The sequence below is a fragment of the Nanorana parkeri genome, unplaced genomic scaffold, assembly GCF_000935625.1.
Source record: "Nanorana parkeri isolate BGI_ZX_2015 unplaced genomic scaffold, ASM93562v1 scaffold243, whole genome shotgun sequence".
Classification (NCBI taxonomy): Eukaryota; Metazoa; Chordata; class Amphibia; order Anura; family Dicroglossidae; genus Nanorana; species Nanorana parkeri.
In genome coordinates this window covers 1,306,430-1,328,539 of record NW_017306511.1, presented here as the reverse complement: position 1 = coordinate 1,328,539, position 22,110 = coordinate 1,306,430, and the positions used below count along the sequence as shown (strand labels likewise).

Below are 22,110 nucleotides of genomic sequence, written 5' to 3'. Positions count from 1 at the left end.
AAAGCATATGCACTGGTAGACAATGAACAACGCATGAAACATGGTTCCAAAAGTAAGCTATACCTCACAATTTTACAGAAATCGCTTCAGTAAATACATTAACATCCCTTGCTACCTCTTTTATACAGCTGCTAAAATATGTGCTATACATATGACTACATGCGGTGTGCTGGGGTTCAAATGCAGCGGCTGACACCTGATCAAAAACGTGAATGGGTAACAGCTGCCCCTGTAAACAGGAGATTAGGGATTTCTGCTGCAGGAAATCGCAAGTTCCTGATGCAGAAATCTCTTCACAGGTGTGAATTGGGCTTAAGTGTTTCCCTAAGATGAGCAGAAATAGGCACTGTACGCTTTCTCTGCAACAACTCCACAGTTTATAAAACAAAGCAACACATGCAAAATGTATGAATTTAGAGCCCCTGTAGAAAAAAAAAGGGAAAACAACTGTGAGTAACTCAAAAGACTGAAAATGCAGCGTTTCTCTAAAGTGATATTTAAACGGTGTAGTACGGGGCGCTGTAATTTAAATTAAGTGAAAGTAACAATTGCTTGCATTGATTCAACTAGATCACATACAACTACATGACAGTAAAAAATGAGCTTAGAAGACATATTTTGCATAACTAGCTTTAGCGAGAAAAATTAGATGAGGAGAATGCAATATGTTTTTGAAACATTCTTTAAAAATGAATTATAGCCACATTATGATAGAAGCACATTTTTTGACTCCTTTGATTAATGAGTATTCAGCCTTGCGTAGAATAACATGAACAAACATTAAAATGGCCACTGCTGGTATCCTTGTACCAAATTGTCAAGCTTATTTGAATGTCACCATAGCAGGGTGTGAGAACAGAGCAGCTGCAGAGAATATCATACATTCGCTGATTTCAAACTCATTTGATTGCTTTTTTAAAAATTTAAGGTAGCAAAGTAATCATTAAAAAAAATGCAAAAATGATTACAGTTAGGAAAGCAGTGATGCAAACAGACTATTAAAAAAACTCTGGAAACAGGTACAAAAAGGTGACAAAAATAGGGCATAATCTAAAATCCATTATTGCATTACCACCTTGCAAGCTCATGAAAAGAGAATCTTACTGAATAGAGCAATCAGTTGTTGAGAACAGCAAAAGAAGATGTAAAGATTAAAAAATAATGGACAGGTAAGTGGTAAGATCAACAAAGGAGATAAATATTTACCATACAACGGCAGAAGCCTGATAAAATATGCAGACTGTGAGTAATGCCAACAGTTTGATAGATATAATCTAGCCTGAAATGGTAAAGCGCTTAATTGTTTTACTCTACAACTGTCTTTGGTCTGATGAGATAAATGTCCAAACAGTGGGGATAAAACTTGCTGTAAACATCTATGGTGTGTGAAGAGCACTGGACCATGAAAAATCCACATTTCTCCCTATGTAGGCCTAATAATCTATTAAAAAAAGGGCTGTGTCCAGAAAGGAACTAGATATGGCACAGAGTGAAATTAGGGTGGTTAGCTCTGCTTCTCATTGTCACAGGTCGGCTAGAACTTTGAGGTGAGTGGAAATCACTCATCTCATAGTTCTCCTTTAATGTTTTCCATTCTCTGCTGAGAGATGCTCAATGCACACTAAAGAAATCACACACACATACACTATATTACCAAAAGTATTGGGACACCCCTCCAAATAATTGGATTTAGGTGTTCCGTGAAATTCCCTTGCTACTAAATATTCCGCGGTCAGCTGTTAGTGGTATTATAACAAAGTGGAAGCAACTTGGAACAACAGCAACTAAGCCATGAAGGGATAGGCCACATAAAATCACAGAGTGGGGTCGGCGCATGCTGAAGCGCACAGTGCGCAGAAGTCGCCAACTGTCTGCACAGTCAATAGCTACAGACCTCCAAACTTCGTGCAGCCTTCAGATTGGCACAACACCAGTCCGTAGAGAGCTTCATAGAATGGGTTTCCATGGCCGAGCAGCTGCATCCAAGCCTTACATCACCAAGTGCAATGCAAAGCGTGGGATGCAGTGGTGTAAAGCACGCCGCCACTGGACTCTAGAGAAGTGGAGACGTGGTCTCTGGAGTGACGAATCACACTTCTCTGTCTGGCAATCCAATGGACGTGTCTGGGTTGGGCGGTTACCAGGAGAACTTGCCTGACTGCATTGTGCCAAGTGTAAAGTTTGGTGGAGGGGGGATTTTGGTGTGGGGTTGTTTTTCAGGGGTTGAGCTTGGCCCCTTTGTTCCAGTGAAGGGAACTCTTTAAGCATCAGCATGCCAAGACATTTTGGACAATTTCATGCTCCCAACTTTGTGGGAACAGTTTGGGGATGGCCCTTTCCTGTTTCAACATGACTGCGCACCAGTGCACAAAGCAAGGTCCATAAAGACATGGATGAGCGAGTTTGGGGTGGAGGAACTGGACTGGTCCGCACAGAGTCCTGACCTCAACCCAATAGAACACCTTTGGGATGAATTAGAGCGGAGACTGTGAGCCAGGCCTTCTCGTCCAACATGAGTACATGACCTCACAAATGCGTTCTACAACAAAGTTTTTACAATTATGTTAAAAAGTATAACACTAACAATTTCTTGAAAAGAACCTGCCAGGAAAGTGTAACCAGTTGAAAAAAAAACCTTATTGAAGTACACAGGGTGTGTGTAGTACGTCCTGTCCTTCCTACTTCGCTGCTGCTGCTACCTCCACTGCACTTGCCGGCAATTCCAAGTTGTCAAAATGACAGCGGGGAGTTGTGTAAATACAGCAGCTGTAATAGCCACTGCTATAAAAAAAAATGGCCGTCTGGCATTGTATTTATAAACACTGTTCAGATGCAAGATAAAGAGATGATTAGTACTAGGGATGCACCGATACCAAGTACAGTACTCGGTACAAGTACATGTACCTATACTTTTCGAGCTCCAAGACTAGACTAGAGAAAAATTCAAAAATTAGGAGGCAGCTGTCATTTGTAAGGAGCACACAGAGCTCCGGGATTTGTACATCTCTGTTTTAATGTACGATTTTGTTTTTATAAATATCAAGAAAGGGATGCACAGATACCAGTTTTGCGAGTACATGTACTGGTACTTGCCCAAGTACTTACAAGTATGAGTACTGATACATTATTGTTTATTGTTATGTGACAGTTTTTTAAAACAATATCAACTAATGATTTCAGGACAGTGGTGGAGCACCAGAGCCAGGTCCCAGCTGCAACCGCTGTAACCCTGGTAGTTCTCAAGAAAATGCCAAGTATCGCCACTGGTAGTCGAAAAGTATCGGTGCATCCCTAATTATTACTTTTGTATCTACTCTATTTAATCTGCAAATCAAAGGGATGAGCTTCAATGTGCATATTATTTCTTTTAAAGCAACCTAACAAGTTGTTATGTTATGCTTTTTTGTATTTGAATTGCATAAAAAACAATATATTTTTTGCAAGACAAAATCGCCAAAAGAAAGCCTAGTTTGTTAAAAAAAAAAAGATATATGTATTACTTTGTTAAATTAAGTAATGACAAAGTTACTGCCAAATAAAAAAGTCCAAAGCAGAAATGTAAAAATTTAGCTGGTCCATAGTGGGTCTAGAGGTGTGAGAGCTGAAGATTTCAATCCTAAGGTTCTGAACATTTAGAAAGCAAGTTTTGGGGCCCCATCTGCCTAATTATAAATACCCATCAGCTCACATATCTTTCGACCACTACTGGTATCTGCCCTTATTGGATCTTACATAGATGGATACAGAGCATCAGGACATGCTGTACAAATAAGCAGAGAAGATTATGTGCATACTCACCTCAAGCATTACCTTTAGGTGGCATAGGGCAGATCATTGCTTTACCATTGCAGTTAAAATAAATAGGCAAAAATGTATATTGGTAGGCATTGTGCCAACACAGAAAGTGGCCACAGCAAACATGGCTTGATATTCTGACCTTTGTTTGGGGCACAACAATGCCTTCACTTGACTAACGCTGTACTGACACCCAGGAGAGTGTTTTATTTCTTGCATGCTGTAGGTCAATGCTTAAGGGAAACAGGATAAAATACAAGAAGGACCATGGACATTTCTAAACTAACTCTGTCAAGGGGAAAATATAAAGGACTGCCATTGTTGGTCTCCTTCTGATAATGCTAGTTACCTGGCTATACCAAGTACTTTTCCATTCAGACCTCCTTCTTTCTATACTTTTTATAGATAAGCTACTTAGACAGCACTAAAGCAAAAGCATCAATATGACAGCCAGGGAACTAATATTCCCAAAGGAAAGTTCATCTATAGCAGCCTCTCTGATTCTCTTATGGCATCTCCTGTCCTGGGCCCCCTCCAAGTGGCCGAACTCCAGGGCCCGGTCGCGGCCGCGACCTCTGCGACCCTGGTAGTTCCGCCACTGGCAGTGTCTGTTTAAAAGAAAATGACTTGTTGTCTTTACATAACAGAGTGCATTTTGGATAACTATGCATATCTCCTCAAGAGAAGTGCTGCACCTGTGTCAAAACAGATTGAAGACAATTTGCAGCTGGGTGGAAAACACTCAGATAACTATTCCATGGTCCATGAACTGTTGATGTACAGTACATTGGGCAGGAGTGCTAATAATAGTCATTAATGCAGTACATCAACCAGAAAGAAAGTGTAATGGCGCCTCAATATCAGATTGCATTGGCCTGGGGATTTCTGATTATACTGCGAATTATTAGATATATATATAAAAAAAGGAGAAAAATAACGTACAGATGATGTCACAGGAACAGCTCCACAGAAATAGCTTGGTAGAGTGTTGTGAAACATGTGCATGAACATAAATCTGCTTGGGCAGACCATTGTGTTTATAGCCTAAAACATCTTATATTATGGTGAGGCCCCAACAATACGTATTTTGTTTTTCTCTAATGGCAGCAAAGGTTTTGCCATTGTTCTGGTACCCCTTTTAAAGCGGAACTACAACCTCCTATCTCGGACAGCAAGGAAGGTGCGATCTTAACTGCTATTTAGATTGCAGTTGCCATGGTGCTGCACATGTGACACCAGCCATTTGAGGGCTTCAAAATTTGGTTGAGAGCTGAAATAAGCACACTGGCCATCTTAAATGTTGGCATGCCTTAACCACTTGAAGACCAGGTGTTTAGACCCCCCTTCCTGGCCAGGCCATTTTTCAGTATTCAGCGCTGCGGTACTTTGACTGACGTTTATTCCGTCATGCAACACTCTACTGAAATTAATTTTATACCATTTTTTGGGGACAGATAGAGCTTTCTTTTGGTGGTATTTAAACACCACTGGGGTTTTAATTTTTTACTATAATTAGGAAAAATTACAGAAAATTTTGGGGAAAAAAAGTTTTTTTTTAACATTATGTTAGGAAACATTTATTATTACCCAGTTTCTTGGTAAAATATAAAAGATCGGGTCACATCGGGTAAATAGACACCAAACATGTCAAGCTTTAAAATTGCGTGCACCCGCGAAATCGCAGAAGACTACCATACCCCAAATTGGCCATAGGCGACACTTTAAAAGCTTTTACCGCTCATCAGTTTAGTGTTATCAGTGGGTGGAGACTTTAAAAAAAATTGTTTGTTTTTTTATTCTTTTTTATGTGTAACTTAAAATTTTAGGGGGGGGGGGGAAACTTACATTTTTTCCTTTTTTTTTCCTTTTTTTTTCACTAAACTTTATTGTCCCGGGCTCGCACCGGGCACAGCGTAGCCCGGGATCAGTGGGACAACGGCGGGGGGGGACCGATCGGCACCCCATACACGAGATCCGCCGGATCGCTTGTATGGTAACATTTCCGGCTCGCCGAGCGGCGCACGCGAGGGAGCGTGTCTGAGCGGACGTCTAAAGACGCCCGCTCAGATCTAGAGAGCTCCGGGCCGGCCGCTTTTTTACTACGGCCGGCCCAGAGGTAGTTAAAAGTATCTGTTTGGGGAGAGATTGGTAGGTCAGGTTTTGCTTTAAAATAACTCACCTGATGCAATATATACAAGTATTTGTAAAACCTATTTGGCATCCTCACCAACATACCTCAAATTTCAACACAATAATTGTCAATATGCTGTAATAGGTAATCTTAACAAATACTTTCAGCAACTTTAGAGAAAACACTGTTACCACTGATACGTTGCAGTGTAAACAATCTGTTCAGAAAACATTTGCCAATTACAGATAGGAATAATACAGCTGCTGAACAGCATTGTAACCTTTTGTGAGTCATAAATGCATACCCAGACTATCAATACATGTGCCATTGTAGGTGCAATGAACAGCATTTAAGCTTGTATGTAAATATCCATTAAACCATGTTAATATAATAAGAAACATGTTATCTAATTTAATATATAGAAGGCTAACCACAGGTTGGAAACATGTTATGCAAATACATACAGACAACAAAATGTGATGTCTGTGGTCAATGGAACACAGTTCTGATAATTATTATACCTGGGTACAAGGGAAATAATGATACATTTGTCCACAGCCCACAGCTGTGAACTATAATGCCTCATGAGTCTCTTAAAACTTTCATATAATGATACTTATGATTTCAAGCCTTACGCACTGCTCAGTCATTGCCAGATGGATGACCTCAATGTGTTGTCTTCAGCTGAGGAGCTTGGCTTAAGGTGCTGAACTGTCTGTAATATCCAGTTACAAAGTATTGGGCTGCATTTTTACATGATGACTTATAACACATGTTGAAAGATGAACTCTTTCTTGCATTATCGTTTTTTTCTGTTACTAGCGCTAGTTGGTTTTCCTTAAAGAGCTAACCATTAATCTGACATCTAAGTAGATTTTAGATGAATGTGCTTCAAATTATTTAGAAAAGTGTATCTGTAAGTTTGGTGTACTGAATTCTATAAAAGAGACCAAATTACCTCTGTTACCTAAATTACTATTTTAGGTTATGAACCGCTGTATAAGTGTTCAAACTTACAAGTGTATGGTTCCGAGGATTCAATCATGAGATTTTTGAGCTCAACACAATAACATACATTTATTTGTATATAGTATCAAGACTTAAATACAGCAAACCAACAATCTATTTAACTACAAAATACAAAGAAAATATTTAAACATGCAAAATACACAGACATTAATATATAACCAACAAACGGTAGACATACATCTAAGTGGGGGAAAGAGTATATGGATATTTACCCATTAATCGTCACATGAGGGCCCCATCCTGGTGGTCTAAAAAGACTACCCATTCTCTTGCTGCCCCTTTGATTAATATACCACTGGTCTTCATAGAAATGTATTGCTAGCCCTCGATTGGTTGCCTCACAATGCTTAATTTATTCAGATTGAATTTCAGTCTGGGCATTGGCTGACCCCAGGCCATGATTGTTTCTAAACAAGGGGGAGAATCTGGTTGTTTCACTAGCGACAAGGAAACCTTTGATGATATTGGCCAGAGACAGTGAGACTCAAGTAACACCTCCCAACCCTCTGAGTTCTAGAGTCCGCAGCGAACATTATATAAAAAATACCAGACAATTTGCTGTTTAGAATTACAACAGTGCCTCAAAACTGAGTATAAACCTACTATTACCAATTCAATGAATATACTGCAGTCATAGTCCTAAACAACAAGTTTATTACATTTTTGTGCACTGAAACAATACAGTGAGGAATGGGGAAGGGATTTTTTTCCATGTACCGTATATTAAACTATTTTACTGTAATCTTAAAGTGAAAGAAAAATTATTTAGTCATGGCTAAAAACACTATTCAGACAGAAAAATGTTGCAAAAAACTCTAAAATATAAAATAAACTGTGCATTCAAGCCCATGAAAAAGGTTGCTGAAATGTGTGGAGGGAAAATAGCACACCATTCTTCACTTCGACTAGGTGCTGGCTGTATTAAACTATATGGGAAATCCCACTGTTTCCCACTGGAAACATAATAGAGTTGCCTTTACCAAGGTAGCTCCATGTTTGCTAAGGAAAAATATTCTTCACCGGTTTTACTACTTTGCAAAGCTTTTAGCACACTAACTGCTATCATTTGAACTGAAACCTGAATGTGAATTCCCCTTACTTCTTACAGCCACGACCTAATATTTCAGTGCTAAGCAGGGGGATCTTTCTATTATAGTCACATTAGCAGTCCTAGAAATAAGTGAAAAAATGCTGGAAACAGAAAATAAAAATTTCTGAGGAAGTCCCGTTGTTTTTGTATCAAATAGTTTATACAATACTGCATAAATTGGTGTTTTATTATTCCAACCCTTTGAGATATTAAAGTAACCCTTTGAAATATTAAAGTAATGTGCTTCCAAGGCCAGATTGAGTTGTTTTTTTTAAAGGGCACAAAGCACTAATTGTTGAAACCTAATTCGACAAGACTGTTTTTTTTTAATGATCCAATGAGTTTGTTTCTTTCTGATTAGTTTTCTTCCATGCATCAGTTTCAGTTGAACAACTAATCCACCTGAAATCACCTGGTTTCTTTATCCAGTGGGTAGGTCAGAAGATGTCTGACGAGGGCTAAAAGCAAGATTGGCTGTTTGATCTTAGTGCAAAGACAGCTGCAATTAGTGATCAGAGATTTAGGAATGCCACTCCATGGTGTCATATGGGTTCTTCCCCCATCCCTGAATTCAAAGAGCAAGCATTCATTATGCTTTACTACAGGTTGTAAACACAGAGTTCTATTTTGTATTTAAGACTTGTCAGAATTCAAGCCGACTGAAGGTGCACTTCACAAATTTGTTATTTTGTTAAGTGGAGAATTTCCCCAAATTCCTACAGAAAGAGGAAACTCATATATTTTTATTTCGTGTAATTAATGAAGTCTAACCAATTGATGAGCCACTTAATTTGTCTGAACTAGAATTTGAGCTGGGTCAGGATGATTTGCAAATAGTCACCCAAGCTCCCTATTTACCAGGAGAATCTGTTCAGTGATTTAGTAAAGGCTTTCGTTAGACCACTTATTAACTCATTGGAGGACCCTTAAAATCGATGGTTGTACACAGCTGACCCGATAACAAAGTACTGAACTTCCTTTTTAGATAAATTACATCAAAACAGGCAGAGACTCTCATTCCAAAATCCTTTGGTCCACTGTAACCCAAGAAATAAGGAATGTTCGCTTATCAGTGGTTTAAACCATAGCCGATTGATATAACTTTATAGCTATGTTTAACATACAGTATAGCTTCAGATAGTTGGTGACTAACCTGTTGCATATTTTGCATTGCCTGCTGCAGGAATTGTAACTGCTGATCCTTGGTCAAGCTTTCCTCTGTTCGTGCATGGTGTCCTTGTTCTTGTTTTAGAAGTTCAACTTCATTCCTGTATGCATCCAACTGCCATCTCAGGCTATCATTCTCTTCCTTTAGTGCATAAGCTTGTGCAGCTAGAGCTAAAGTTGAAGAAAAGTTAAAACTTAGAAAACGCATTAAATGTAATCTACATGCATTTTTCCTTATTTTATCATCACCACAATTAGCCATGTTCTACTTATTTTCAGCATAGACCCATTTAGACATTCAGTACAACAGGTACATCTATCAATACTTAACTTTGCTCTGTGATTGGTTAAGCAAAAACAAAAAAATATGCTCTCCGTAGCATGGGTATTTAAAAGGGACAAGTGTGGGTGTTCCTATAGAAATCATTCAGCTTCTGTTTTGTCAAAATGGAAGGAACACATTATTATAGCCAAACTGTAGTCACCTAAGATCCATGTATTCCCCAAACTATCAACTACAAATCATTATTAGTGAAAGGAGAACATTAAAAGAGAACTATGGGGTAAGTGTTTTTTTATAATAGACATATACTAGCCTCCTACCATGACCCAAAGCTGAGGTATATCCTGAGCTAGAGCTCGCGGTATACTGAGACCTCCACAGCCAGGACGGATCCCGACAATGCTGTCGAGATCCACCCAGCTACGTGAATGACAGCTGGCTCTGCCTATCTATAGGCAGAGCCAGTTGTGCCCGCCCCCTCCCTGTCCGTTCCTCCACTCAGCGCTGAAGGATCGCAGCGGGGAGGGGGGAATCCCTGCGGGGAGCCATGAATGACAGACACCGGTCTCTGCAGTGAGATGATTGAGAAGTGCGCGAGTGACAGTATACGTTCGCTCACTTCCCAATCTATTGAGCCGACATGTGACAGTTTCATTGTCACACATCGGCTTCAACTTTGAGGATGAGTGATTTTTACTCACCTCATAATGTTTCTTTAATGAGAATGTATTATCTAAAATTCACATCCACTTAACTCGACTTAAAAAAAGTTCTATGCAACAAGTAAAAAACCATTTAGAATTTCCATAATGCTATTTAGAAGAAAATAAAACTATGCAAATTCAGAACATCCAGACAGAGTTCCTTCATCTAGTTATTGCAAAGATTTGTCTTTCAAGGTCTTTTTCTGGGGCTTCTGGGTGGATCTATAAAGCCTTAAATTATGTCCCCGCCCACTCAGAGGTCTGGAGAAGTGTCAATGTGAGACTTTTAAAGAGAAATGCAGAGTAGGGTATCGAGAGAAGAGCATCACAGAACATCTGATCACACTGTAAATCACTAGAAGGAATGTTGTTCCTCTGACCCTACCTGTCAGGCAGACTCAAGAGACATGACAGTTTAGTGGGTTAGTAAACCAACTGGCATCTACTAGAATTAAAATATAGGGTGTCGAGAGATGAACATTACAGAGCATCCGATCTACTCTAAATTATTAAAAGAAATGTTTTTGCTCTGGCCCTACCAGACTCATGAGGCATGAGAGTTGGGCGGGTTTTTCAACCAACTGGCATCTACTAGAACTAACAAAATGAAATAACAAGTCCAGCCAAACAGAAAAAAGCACCTATATAGGTACTGTTTTACAGGCTAAAATAGTTTAATAAGTGGGCACAAACTCCTGCTAATCCAGAGTTTTCTTCTACAGTTTAAAGCACATACAATATTGCTGAGTTTTCAGTCAATTCTGATGTGAACAGGCTCTCAAACTAACTGAACTAAAAATGGCTTCATGACAAACTACAAGATGATTTTTAAATATGTCCGAAATTGTTTTAAACTATGTTAAAAACAAATCTCTGTTTAGTCTTAGATATGGACAAGATGGTGCTCGGGTTTCCTAAGATACACTAACCCCTAAACTAAACTTTCTAGAAGTTAACATTTATGTACTTAGAGACAATGAGAAATTCACTTGAGAAATAAAAGCAAAAACAAGGATTCTTCAATCTCTTTTATTCTGCTTTTTTATATGATTGCGTTTCAGTACTATATTGTTTTTACAGCAGTCTGGATTTAAGAGAACCATTAAAAAATGCGTACATGTACAGACACTTTATCTTTTCTTAGTACCAATAGCTTTAAGGCAGTCACCAGTTGAAGGAGAAATATAATGACTAAAATTGTATAAAAATGTAAATGCTGATATGAAAAAGTGTGGTGGTAACACAAGAACATTACTGCATTAGTAGCACTGAATGACACTTAAGTCATTTCCCTGGGATGCTCCATTTGGACTGTTTTCAATTTAAAATGACATTTTTATTACCATAACTGATAGCAGGTGTTTGTGAGAAAATCGATTAGCATGCAGGCATGGAAATTACTTCTCCCAAATGAATTGTGAAGTTCGTAATATAGGACAAAAATTGAGTGGCAAAGTGCAAAAGGCCATAAAACATGTGCTGGCGACATCATATGTATACATTATCTTGCTTAACAAAACATATAGGAAATGGCAATGTCATATCGGAAGACTGTGCTCTCCTTCTGCTATTTAGCTACTGATTATTTTTGTGCATTCCATCATTTTATAATATAATGCAGTGTTCCTTGGAAGGCAAGAAAATGCCATTATGAGGAACAGATGTTCACAAAAGAAATACACTCGCTTCTTCTCACATTCTTGTCTTGAACAATGCCTCTGATTTCAATTTTGGATGAAGTTATCTCCATTTTTTTCATGGAGCATTGCAGCATAGAACATAACCTATTAATCAGCTGTGGGCGAAAAAGTCAAGTGCATCTCCAGCCTGGGCCCAGGATAAACACTTCTCTAGGCCAAAATAACATAACTACCTAAACTAGTCTGCTATTTAAAGAAGAACTTTACTATTTGAATAAAAAAAGACTTTTAAAAATTGCATTATAAATTTACAAACATATAATCCGTTTTTTGTGGAAAACATTACTCCAGCTCCACTCTGAATTGCTCCTTACAGCTATGTGTAATCTGTGGTGAAGAGCAAGGGGCCAGCACATACACATTATGGGTTGATTTACTAACGGCAAAAAGGGGATTTTAAAAGGGGATTTTAACTTTGCAAGGGAATTTTCCCTTCGCATAGTGAATGTGGTGACAATAATTTGCAAAGAATACCCAATCATGTGCAAGGAAAATAAAAATTAAAAAAAATCTGTATTTGTGCTTGCACATGATTAGATGATGGAAGTCAGCAGAGCTTCACCTCATTCACTAAGCTTAATGAAAATTCCCTTGTAAAGCAAACAGCCTATCAGTGTCGTCACAAGGCGGGTGCGGCCCCCACCCGGGTGACACCATTGGATTGAGTGACACCAAAATGAGTCATTTTGGTGTCACCCCCTCTAAAAAATCGGGCACTCGGTCATGTACCGAGAGCCTGACAGTGTCAGGAAAGAGGAGGGGACCCGGCGGCATACCTCATCCTGCCGGGTGAGCATCCTCTCCTCTCTCTGTCGGCGTCCATCGCAAAGCGCATGCGCGATGATGACACGGCGGAGTGTCACCCGGTCTCTGCTCCGGGATGCCCCTGCAGCCTATTTGACTTTAGTAAGTCAACCACGTTTTGTAAGGGTCCTTGACACTGGGATATTTTTGGTAGCTGTTCTCCCATTGCAAGTTATATAGGTAAACTGTCAAACTTAAATTAAGCTGTAGTTCTTTTTATATTGTTTGTGATGTTAATACACCAGCAGTAGAGTACCATGTTAGCTATTGATTAGTGCAGAAAGTTTGCAGTTCAAGTAATACCCTTTATTGGCTAACTTAAAGCATAGCTACATCCAAAAACAAACAATATATATCAGTTTACTAGTCCATAGATGTCATCGATGCAATTGTTTCCTTTTTTTAACAGCCTTGTCACCCTAGTTTGCGCTACAGTTTTGGACAATGAACATTTCCTCTCCTTATTACCATCATATAGGGAGTAGGGGGTGTGTAGTACACATGAAGATAAATGGATACTGGATTTCTTTTAGGATCACCAGGTATTTTGCTCAACTTGCTGAAAATGTACTTGTTTGAAAAAATAAAACTAATGAAGCCTACCACAACGAAGCGCTGGTGAACTGAAATATATTTCATTTTTGTTCTTGGGTCTAAATATACTTTAGGTTATTAAAGATGCAAGCTTTTTGGGGTCGATCTTACATCTTTTTCTCAGGCATTTTACAATTCTAAAAATTATTCTGAAACCCACATACTTAAACACAGAGTAAATAAATATGTGGGTTTCAGAACCATTTCAGAACTGTATAATGCATGAGAAAGGAACCTGTGTAAGGTTTCAAAAGTCTGCATGTTTAACAACCTAAGTTAGTCAATAAAGGGTATCACTTAAACTCTAAAGTAGATAACTTCTCAAACATACAGTTATAAAATACTTCCCATGGTGATTTAGCATCTGATAGAGCAAGATCATTAATATGATGGTCATAGTCAGAGGTTAGGGCTGTACAAACAGAGCAGAGTTTATGAGCTTATATTCTAATTAGGGATGTACCAATAACGAGTATTTGGGCGAGTACTTCCCAAATGCTCCCAATACTTATCCCGATACCAGAACTTCTGGTATCAGGAAGCCAGCTCTGTGCTGCCTCATCACCAGGGAGCATGGAGCTGGCTTCCCAGCCAATCAGGACGTCGGGGGGGGGGGGGGCGGGTAATGACTCGCCCCACGGCATCCTGATTTGCCAGAAAGCCCCAGAAAGCCAGCGCCATGGTCCCTCATCACTTGGTGATCAGGAAGCCAGGCGGTGAGTTATTATATGCTGCCCGACTTCCTTAATGAGACTTCCGGTATCAGTATTCGGTATTGGCGAGTACTAAAAAAAAATACTGGTACTTAATACCGAAAAACAGTATCAGTGCGTCCCTAATTCTAATACCTCTATATCAGTTCTCAAAAACTGACACCTTTAAGCTATGTTATTCTGACTAAAAAAAACCAATGGCAAAAATAGGATTGCACCGCTATTTCCTTTATCATGTAAGATGAGAATATTTAAGACAAGGGGTCATTTTATGATAGAGGCAATCGCAATTGTAACTTGAAAGAACTTTCTGAAGTACTCTTTTTGAAGCAAGTAGCTTTTTGAAATAGTACATTGACTTCTTAAATAATTATGCATTTCAGGCTCCTAGTGAATCCCCACTGCTTCCTTCAAAAGCGTATTTCTAATTGCCTTGCATTCAGTCTATTGTTGAGGTGCTACTTGCACTTCATCATTTTCTGCCTTTAAAATAGTACATGTCCATAGACAGTTGCACTTTTTTTTTCTTTCTTCTTATTTGACATTTCAATGATTATGAAATTTTTTTTTGCCGAAAAGATTTTCACAAAGAGGTCTGCTAGGAATGAGACCTAATTCAATATCAAGTTTAAATGAGCCCTTGACTGCTTTATAGATTTTCTCAGTGACCTTGTCTCACAGTATGTTTTCACAAAGGAACAGAACAAATGGTTTGTCAGTGCACCTGTTGGTGTATGCAAACCTATCAAGTTTTAGCAAGATTGACAAAGCTTGAAAGTTCAAGGCAGAAAAATAAATAAAATCAAAAAAGGCAAAATACCACTGTATTTTTATATATCAGAAACACAGTTGTACTAGCTTATCAAGATGTTTTTCCTAGTTCAATGATTTTCACCCAACACTTCAAAAAGCGCTGGCATTCTTAGAATGTTGCATCCAGCAGTGTTATTGATAGCTTCTTCTTACTTTTGAGCATGTGGATTTTTCCTAAACACAGGAAGCGAAGATTTTTTTTTCCTGGGTATCAGTGTCCACTGACATTAAAGTCTTCTGTATTATACATTGTCAAAGTATCTATAAGTGAAATAACCATACTGCTCTTTCCTTAAATAGCATCTAAGACCAAGCAGACAGGATTCTAAGTATATTCAACTAACATTAACACCTAAGAACAGGAACTAAAAGGTTCCCACAGTAACACAAAGTTTTGAAACCAACAAAAGATGTGCACAGGTAACTTTTAGTGCCTGCTCTTGGGAGTTCATGTCAGTTACAGTACATATAAATGAAATGATACAATTCTGGACTTCACTCCATATAGCAATGTGACCAGTGTAACAAGATGGTGCTGCATAGTGACAGCAACGGATGGCACTGTGCGATATCACATTGGAAGAAGAAGAGTCACCGGCTTCACTTCATTTAAGATTAACTGATTATTGTAGTTTTATCCATATCACGAAAGTTAAATATAGACAAAGTTTTGGGGCCTCAGAGGGTCCCTTTCTCAAGGTGATACTGTGACAATATATGTAGTCCCAACCCATAGGCGTTGTTGTTAGCCAAGTGCCACATCCCCAGATTGCCTGGCAACAAGGACGCTGCTGCCATTTGCTGGATCCTGGGGGACTAGTTTACCCTGTGATTTGGCTTCACATTGGAGATACACTGGGGGGCCTTTATCAATTCATGGCAAAGTAGTGCTAAACAGGAGCACTGACACAATTTGTATGACAGATTTATTACAAGGCTACAGTATGAGTCAAAAATTCTTTCCTCAGCTGCGACAAAATAAAACCTGACACGCTTCTTAATTATGCACCAGTTCAGAGTGAAATCCTGTTGTATCTTTAGTAATAAATCTGTCCTAAAACTTTGCAAACTGCAGCACTTGGCTGCCCAGGAAAATAGACACCCAAGACTGTATCCTGTCGCAGAGAATTTTCTGAATGTGAGACAGCCTGATTTGCGACTAATTATGTAGCTGGTGTGCTTGATAAATGTCCTCCAGTATATTAATTATGTGCAACCATTTCTATCTGTACATTATTTACAGTCACATATACATGGGAGCATAAAAGGCACAGTTTTACTTAATGTTAATTTTTTTCAGCCACAGATGACTTGGTTCCACCTCTCATGTATTGCACTCTATCATATTTGTCTTCTTTGCTGTCTAAATACATGCTAGCTGCCTTCCCTTTACATTAGATGTTTTTTTTTTCTTTCATAAAGCCTGTGTATTTGAGATTACACATTCCCTTAGAAAGTCACCTCAAAGTATGCACCCAGTATAGCAAAAGTCATTAAAGTGACATTCAAGTCACCCCCCCCCCCCCATGCTGCTTTAAGGATAGGATTTACCTTAAATTATGCCTCTTGATCTGATCATCTTCTTCTTTCCAGTAGTTTTCCGGAGTCCTCCAGCGCTGGTGCCGGTCTCTGATCCAGCTCTGACTGCTGTGTCCCACGGTGTATGTGCGCGTGCACACTGCCGGGCTGCTGCATCGACTTACCCTGGGTCTCTCCTCTTCTCCCAGCCGAAGGTCTCTACTGCTCATGCGTCCGCCCCATGATCTTTCCCGGCCGCTTGAGAATCTTCAGACGGGAGCGAGCAGCGGAGACAGAGGTAAGTAATAACCTGTTTGGTAACTTTTTTGTATTTCTTTTTATGTTTTTGCATATGTCTACTGCTTGCTAGCAGTAGATATATGCAAAAAGGTTTAATTATACGTTAAACCTTACTAGGTATTGCTCGGTTTTCTGACCATAAACAATAAATGCAATGCTAATAACACACTAAAAAATACATTTCCATATTCTGATAGGTATTGCTATTTAACATGTTCATTGACAGACAGCATCCTGCAATAGAAGTCTAGCTAATTTGAGCTAAACTCATTGTTACTGCTCTTTGTTGAGCATAAAGTGCAAGGTTGAGCCAAGAACACTGCAGACGCAAACTCAGCTCTCTCCACCCGACCGGAGCAGTAATTACACTAAAAGGCTATTTGTTTCTAAATGATACTCATCACTCTGATTCAACAATTGCCATTTAGATAATTACAGTAAAATGAGCTGAGATCAAGAACTAAGAATATAAACATGTTCACAAGCTAGGGGTCACTCTCACAGACACGCTATTTTTGTTAGAAACAAATCTATTTTAACAGTGTTAATGTCCATACTTTCATTTATATTCAGACAGGAATTTTTTCTCTGGATTTAATGTAAATAAGTTCATGTGGTATATAGTGGCTTATATTCGGGACGGCTTATACTCGAGTATATACGGTATATGTTAAAAACCCAACTCTAGTCGTTGCATACAATGTTTCCCTCTCACGACACTGCTCTTGTTGCTTGTTCTTGTCACCAGCTTCTCTGTAAAGATTGTAGATAGATCTCTCTAATAAATGTCACCAGCACCTTTTTGGGGGCTAATGCAATGTAGTTACTGATGGTATGAGGAAATCTGGTTTTCATGGTCCTAGGTCTAGAGTACACATAGATATGGGCAATAGGCCGCAGTACTAATATGATGTTGATTTACACAGCAAGGCATAAGGGTATAACCCATCTGTAAAAAGCCAAATAACTTATTTTCATAGCTAGCATGAAAATGACAAATCCCTTTTTCTTGCTGGGGACCAACAGCCACGCTTGGCTACATGACCACTAATCAAACAGTAGCCATCTATACATATAATCTTGATGTTTTCCAAAAAATCTGTCTATGTATCTATTGCAAAATACTTTGACTATCCCTAATCTAAGGGATATGTTGAGATTATTTTGCCTTTGAAGTCATCTGTTTTGTGGTCTTGTTCCAGGATATATAAATACAAAATGTATAAAAAAAAAGTAATCTTCACCCTTTGACAAGCTTGTACATCCATAAACATTTGTTTAAACACCTGTTTCAGTGCACGAGGATGACATTTTTGCTTATGTTGCAGCATTCTGCAAACAAAAGATTTTCAGCAATTGTAAGCATTATTCAAAAAAATAGTATGAAAATAATACATGTAAACGTACTCTAAAGCTTATCTAAACCCAAAAACAGAAATGTAATATATTGCAGCTTGCCAGTCCTGGTGACTGCAGTACGTTTTATTCCTTTATATTAACCCAGTACATTTTTACAATAATATACTTCTTGTCCTAGGGTGACAATGCTCACTCTGCATTGTATTTTTTATAATTAGTCACATGGTCAAAATCCTTATCCTTGAATCTAAGCTTTGTGAATTGAGTCTGTAATGTGTAGGGTGACCCAAACTGAATGTCTAAAACAGACAGCTGTGTAGAGGGAATAAAACTGAGCAAGGGACAACCATGTAGGGCTGCAACTAACGATTCATTTTTATAATCGATTAGTTGGCCGATAATTTTTTCAACCCATCGGATAAAAAAATAAATTGTGGAGTTTTACGAACATAAAGTTTACTTCAGAATAAAACCGCATGCACAATTTTTTGCAATCGCATTGTACTGGAACTGCATTTCCCATTGCAGTACCAGAGTCCCTGATCTCTTTTTCTGCAGGTCCAGCACTCAATGAGCAGGAAGCACAAAGTACAGAGGCCTGTGTTGTGGAAATTTTACTAGAATGTGTTTTTAGTGTATTGTAATGTTTTGTCATTAGTCTCTCAGTGTATAGGTAAATAGGCGCTGGGGGTTAATCCATTGGAGGAGATATCTTATGCGCGGCGGAGCAGTGTCTTCTTGGCGAATGTATGGACGCCGGCTGGGGCCCCCCGTGCAATGCATGGATTTATTGGCTTGCGTGGATACATTTGTTTGGAACGCAGTATATGAAAGGAACGTGCGTTTGTTCTCTCTGGTGTGCCTGATCAACACGCTGGAGATTATATAACGTTATCCCTGTGAATGAGCACGCATGAGAATCATAGTAACGTTATGTGGCATTGATCACTGAGCAATGCTGGATAAAGTCACTCCGGTGGTGATCGATTATTCTACTACATGTGATTGTTCTACTAAGGTGTTTTGTTAGCTGGCTCCTGTTCACTTCCTGTCTGTCCCACTTCCTGGTTTGCTGGTTGTTGAAATCATCTGTTGGTTTGCCATCACTTCCTGTCTCGCTGTTTGAGACACCCCTTCCTGTCTGACATCACTTCCTGTTGGGCAGGTATAAAACAATAAACATACCTGCGCTCTGGCTCTAAGCATGGGATTATCAAGCAAGCAACACATGTCTCCTGACTCTACATGACTCTGAAAGGGGATACTTCCAGTCCTTGCACAAAAGAGCTTAGTACAACCGGGGAAATTCTTTGCGTTTGGCGCAGCTTAATGCGACATGAATTTGTGCGTTGAACCAAGCGAATTTCCATAACACCTGCTATTCATTCATATATCAAGGAGATAGTAAACAGATACTATAACCACAATCATGAATGAACAGGAAGTGATGTAGAGCACTTCTTGTTCATTCAAAATTGGAGACACAGTATCTGAATACTATGTCCTCAGTTATTTACTAACATCGTACTGATTACTGTGGTTGAATATTACAGGGGATGATGAGCAAATATTTCATATATTGAGGTCAATGAAAATACTTTTTTTAAAGTTATTTTTCCTATGCAAACAGAAGGACATAAAATTGGATAATACATCTTTTTTTGTATTTTACATAATCACTTTAATAAGCGTTGTTTCTTCCGCTTTGTCATCTTTTGAGCATTTTGACCACTCCAGCCAAGCACTGCACCGTTAGTAATTAATTTTATTATAGCAGATGTGACAGCTAAACACAGAACTATCACATTGAATTTTCAAGATTACTACAATGTCGCTTAACAATTAGGATTTGTTAACATTCTTCTGTGCGATAACAAGTTTCACACCAGCTACTAAAAGCAGCACTGCATGATCAAAATTACATGTGAAAAGTTGCTATTTAATATTTCTTTTTCATGAGATCAGGATGAAATTTCCCAGAAGAAAGGGAAAAAAACCAATCAGTAGTGATTAGTGTATTTGTATATGTGTCAGCCACATTAGAAACAGAATTTTGTACTTAATAATGAAAGATGTTCAAGAATGAGTTTATTTTTATTATAGTCTGCATCTACCAACTCCAGGAAACACAACATATAAATGAGTTCTAAGAGCACTGGTCTAAAACACCCACAGGGTTATTCACAAATGGGTGAAGGGTTTGGAGAAGGCAGGAGAAGTGAACAATCTAGGCCAAAATAGCTGAAAAGCTATCCAATTCAGCTCACTTTAAAGTTCAGCTACTTTGCCCTAGATTGTTCACTGCTCCTGCCTTCTCCAAACATGTCACCCTTTATTGAATAACCCTGCCAGTGTTACATATCCCAGTGGTGTTGCACACTGGCAATTCTTTCCTGACTCACCAAAAGGACAGGACACCAAAAGGACAGCTGGATACATTCAGAGAAATGCAAAGAGAAACCGTTTAGGCTGGATTCACAAACCTGCACTTTTTCTTGATGCGTTTTTCCACTGAAATCAATGCAAATGTATTGCGGCATGTCAAAGTGTCATGACATATGAAACTGCATTGTGATGTGCATCAAAACACATCAATGCACGCTATGACACATGTCGACGTTAAGTAGGAAGTGCACTGCAACGTGTGTTGAAAACGCACAATGCGCATTAATAAGACTTTTGTTTGGTTATGTTTTCAGTCTATCTTCAATATTTATAGACAACATGGCTAAATTCTACATCAGACTGCACAGACTGGCCACCTTGCTTACCTTGGCCAAAGGGATATGCTTAAGAAAATGAGACATAGGACTTCATGTGTATGTTCTCATTTTATATATATTGGGATTATTATTATACAATATTTATGTAGCGCCAACAGTTTGCGCAGCGCTTTACAATATAAGGAAGACATTACAATCACAATACAACTCAAGACAAGATGGTAAGGCGGGACCTGGTTGTGAGGGCTTACAATCTAAAAGGGAGGGGGAAGTGATACATGAGGCGGTAGCTGTGTGGGGATGAATTGTTTGAGAATGTGGTGGTTCAGTGGTTAGGTTGAGGTGGGATAGGTTTCCCTGAAGAGATGATGGATGAAGGAGACTTTTGCATTCTTCTATTCCCTTTTGTCAGATCTGATACATTGAAGGCTACAAAACCTCCCTTTGGTCTATTAGAACCCGTTCACACTGAGCAATTTATCACGCAATTTCAGCTCCAAAATCGATCAAATATCAGCTCAATGTCGCTTGTCCAATGCATTTCAATGAAGCTGTTCACATCTCACAGCTCAGTGTCGCCTGTAGCTCGTCGCTCAAGCTTGTAGCTCGAACATGACCTATTTTTCGGCTGATTTTGTGTGATTTGGACCAATAGACTTTAATGGTGTAGCTACAAAGTCCCTGCGAAAAGTCGCGCTACGTAGCGCAACAAAAGGTGAACTTTAGCTCAATGTCACTCAGCTCACAATCACCTTTTTTGATGTAGCTCAATGTGAATGGGGTCTTAGGCTAGAGTTTCCCTGCCTTTCATCTCTACTGTGCTGCCTGATATTATGAGCAGATTACCTCTACTTTGGTGTATTGGCTGGTTGTTTTGGAGGCTAGACTTGGTGTAATGTAAGTTTATTTTGTAAGCTGTGTACCTAGGTGTTGCATCCGCACCACAGTGTTGGATTCTACCTTTGTTTAACCCATTCATGACTGAGGCCTTTTTTTCATTTTTTGCACCCATGTTATATTCCACATTTTAGGCCTGAAAATTACTTAAAACCCCCACACATTATATATTGTCTGAATGCCAAGACCCTATAGAATAAAATGGTGGTAGTTGCAAATGTTTATGTTGCGCAATATTCTTATTAAACCCCAAAATTTTGTGACAAATTTAATCAAATGCCCCAAAACACAACAAAATACCAATTTTTTTAATGAAATATAAAAGATGAGGTTACAACGAGTAAAACGATACCCAACATGCGCAGTTTACAAATTGCGTGCGTCCGTGAAACGGCGAAAAACTGCCGTAGAAGTCGCTTTAAAAGCCACCACAGGTTATCAATTTAGAGATATCGGGCCCGTAGGAGGGGCAACGGAGCCCGGGAAGCAC

General features: G+C 39.0%; 1 protein-coding gene across 1 annotated transcript in view; it reads right to left on the bottom strand.

Annotated features, from left to right (window-relative positions):
• ENOX1 (ecto-NOX disulfide-thiol exchanger 1) overlaps positions 1-22,110 on the bottom strand; it is a 367,040-nt gene that overhangs the window by 37,015 nt on the left and 307,915 nt on the right. Inside the window, exon 13 of the mRNA XM_018556618.1 lies at positions 9,199-9,383. Coding sequence (XP_018412120.1) covers positions 9,199-9,383 — 185 coding nt within the window. The remainder of the gene's footprint in view (positions 1-9,198; positions 9,384-22,110) is intronic.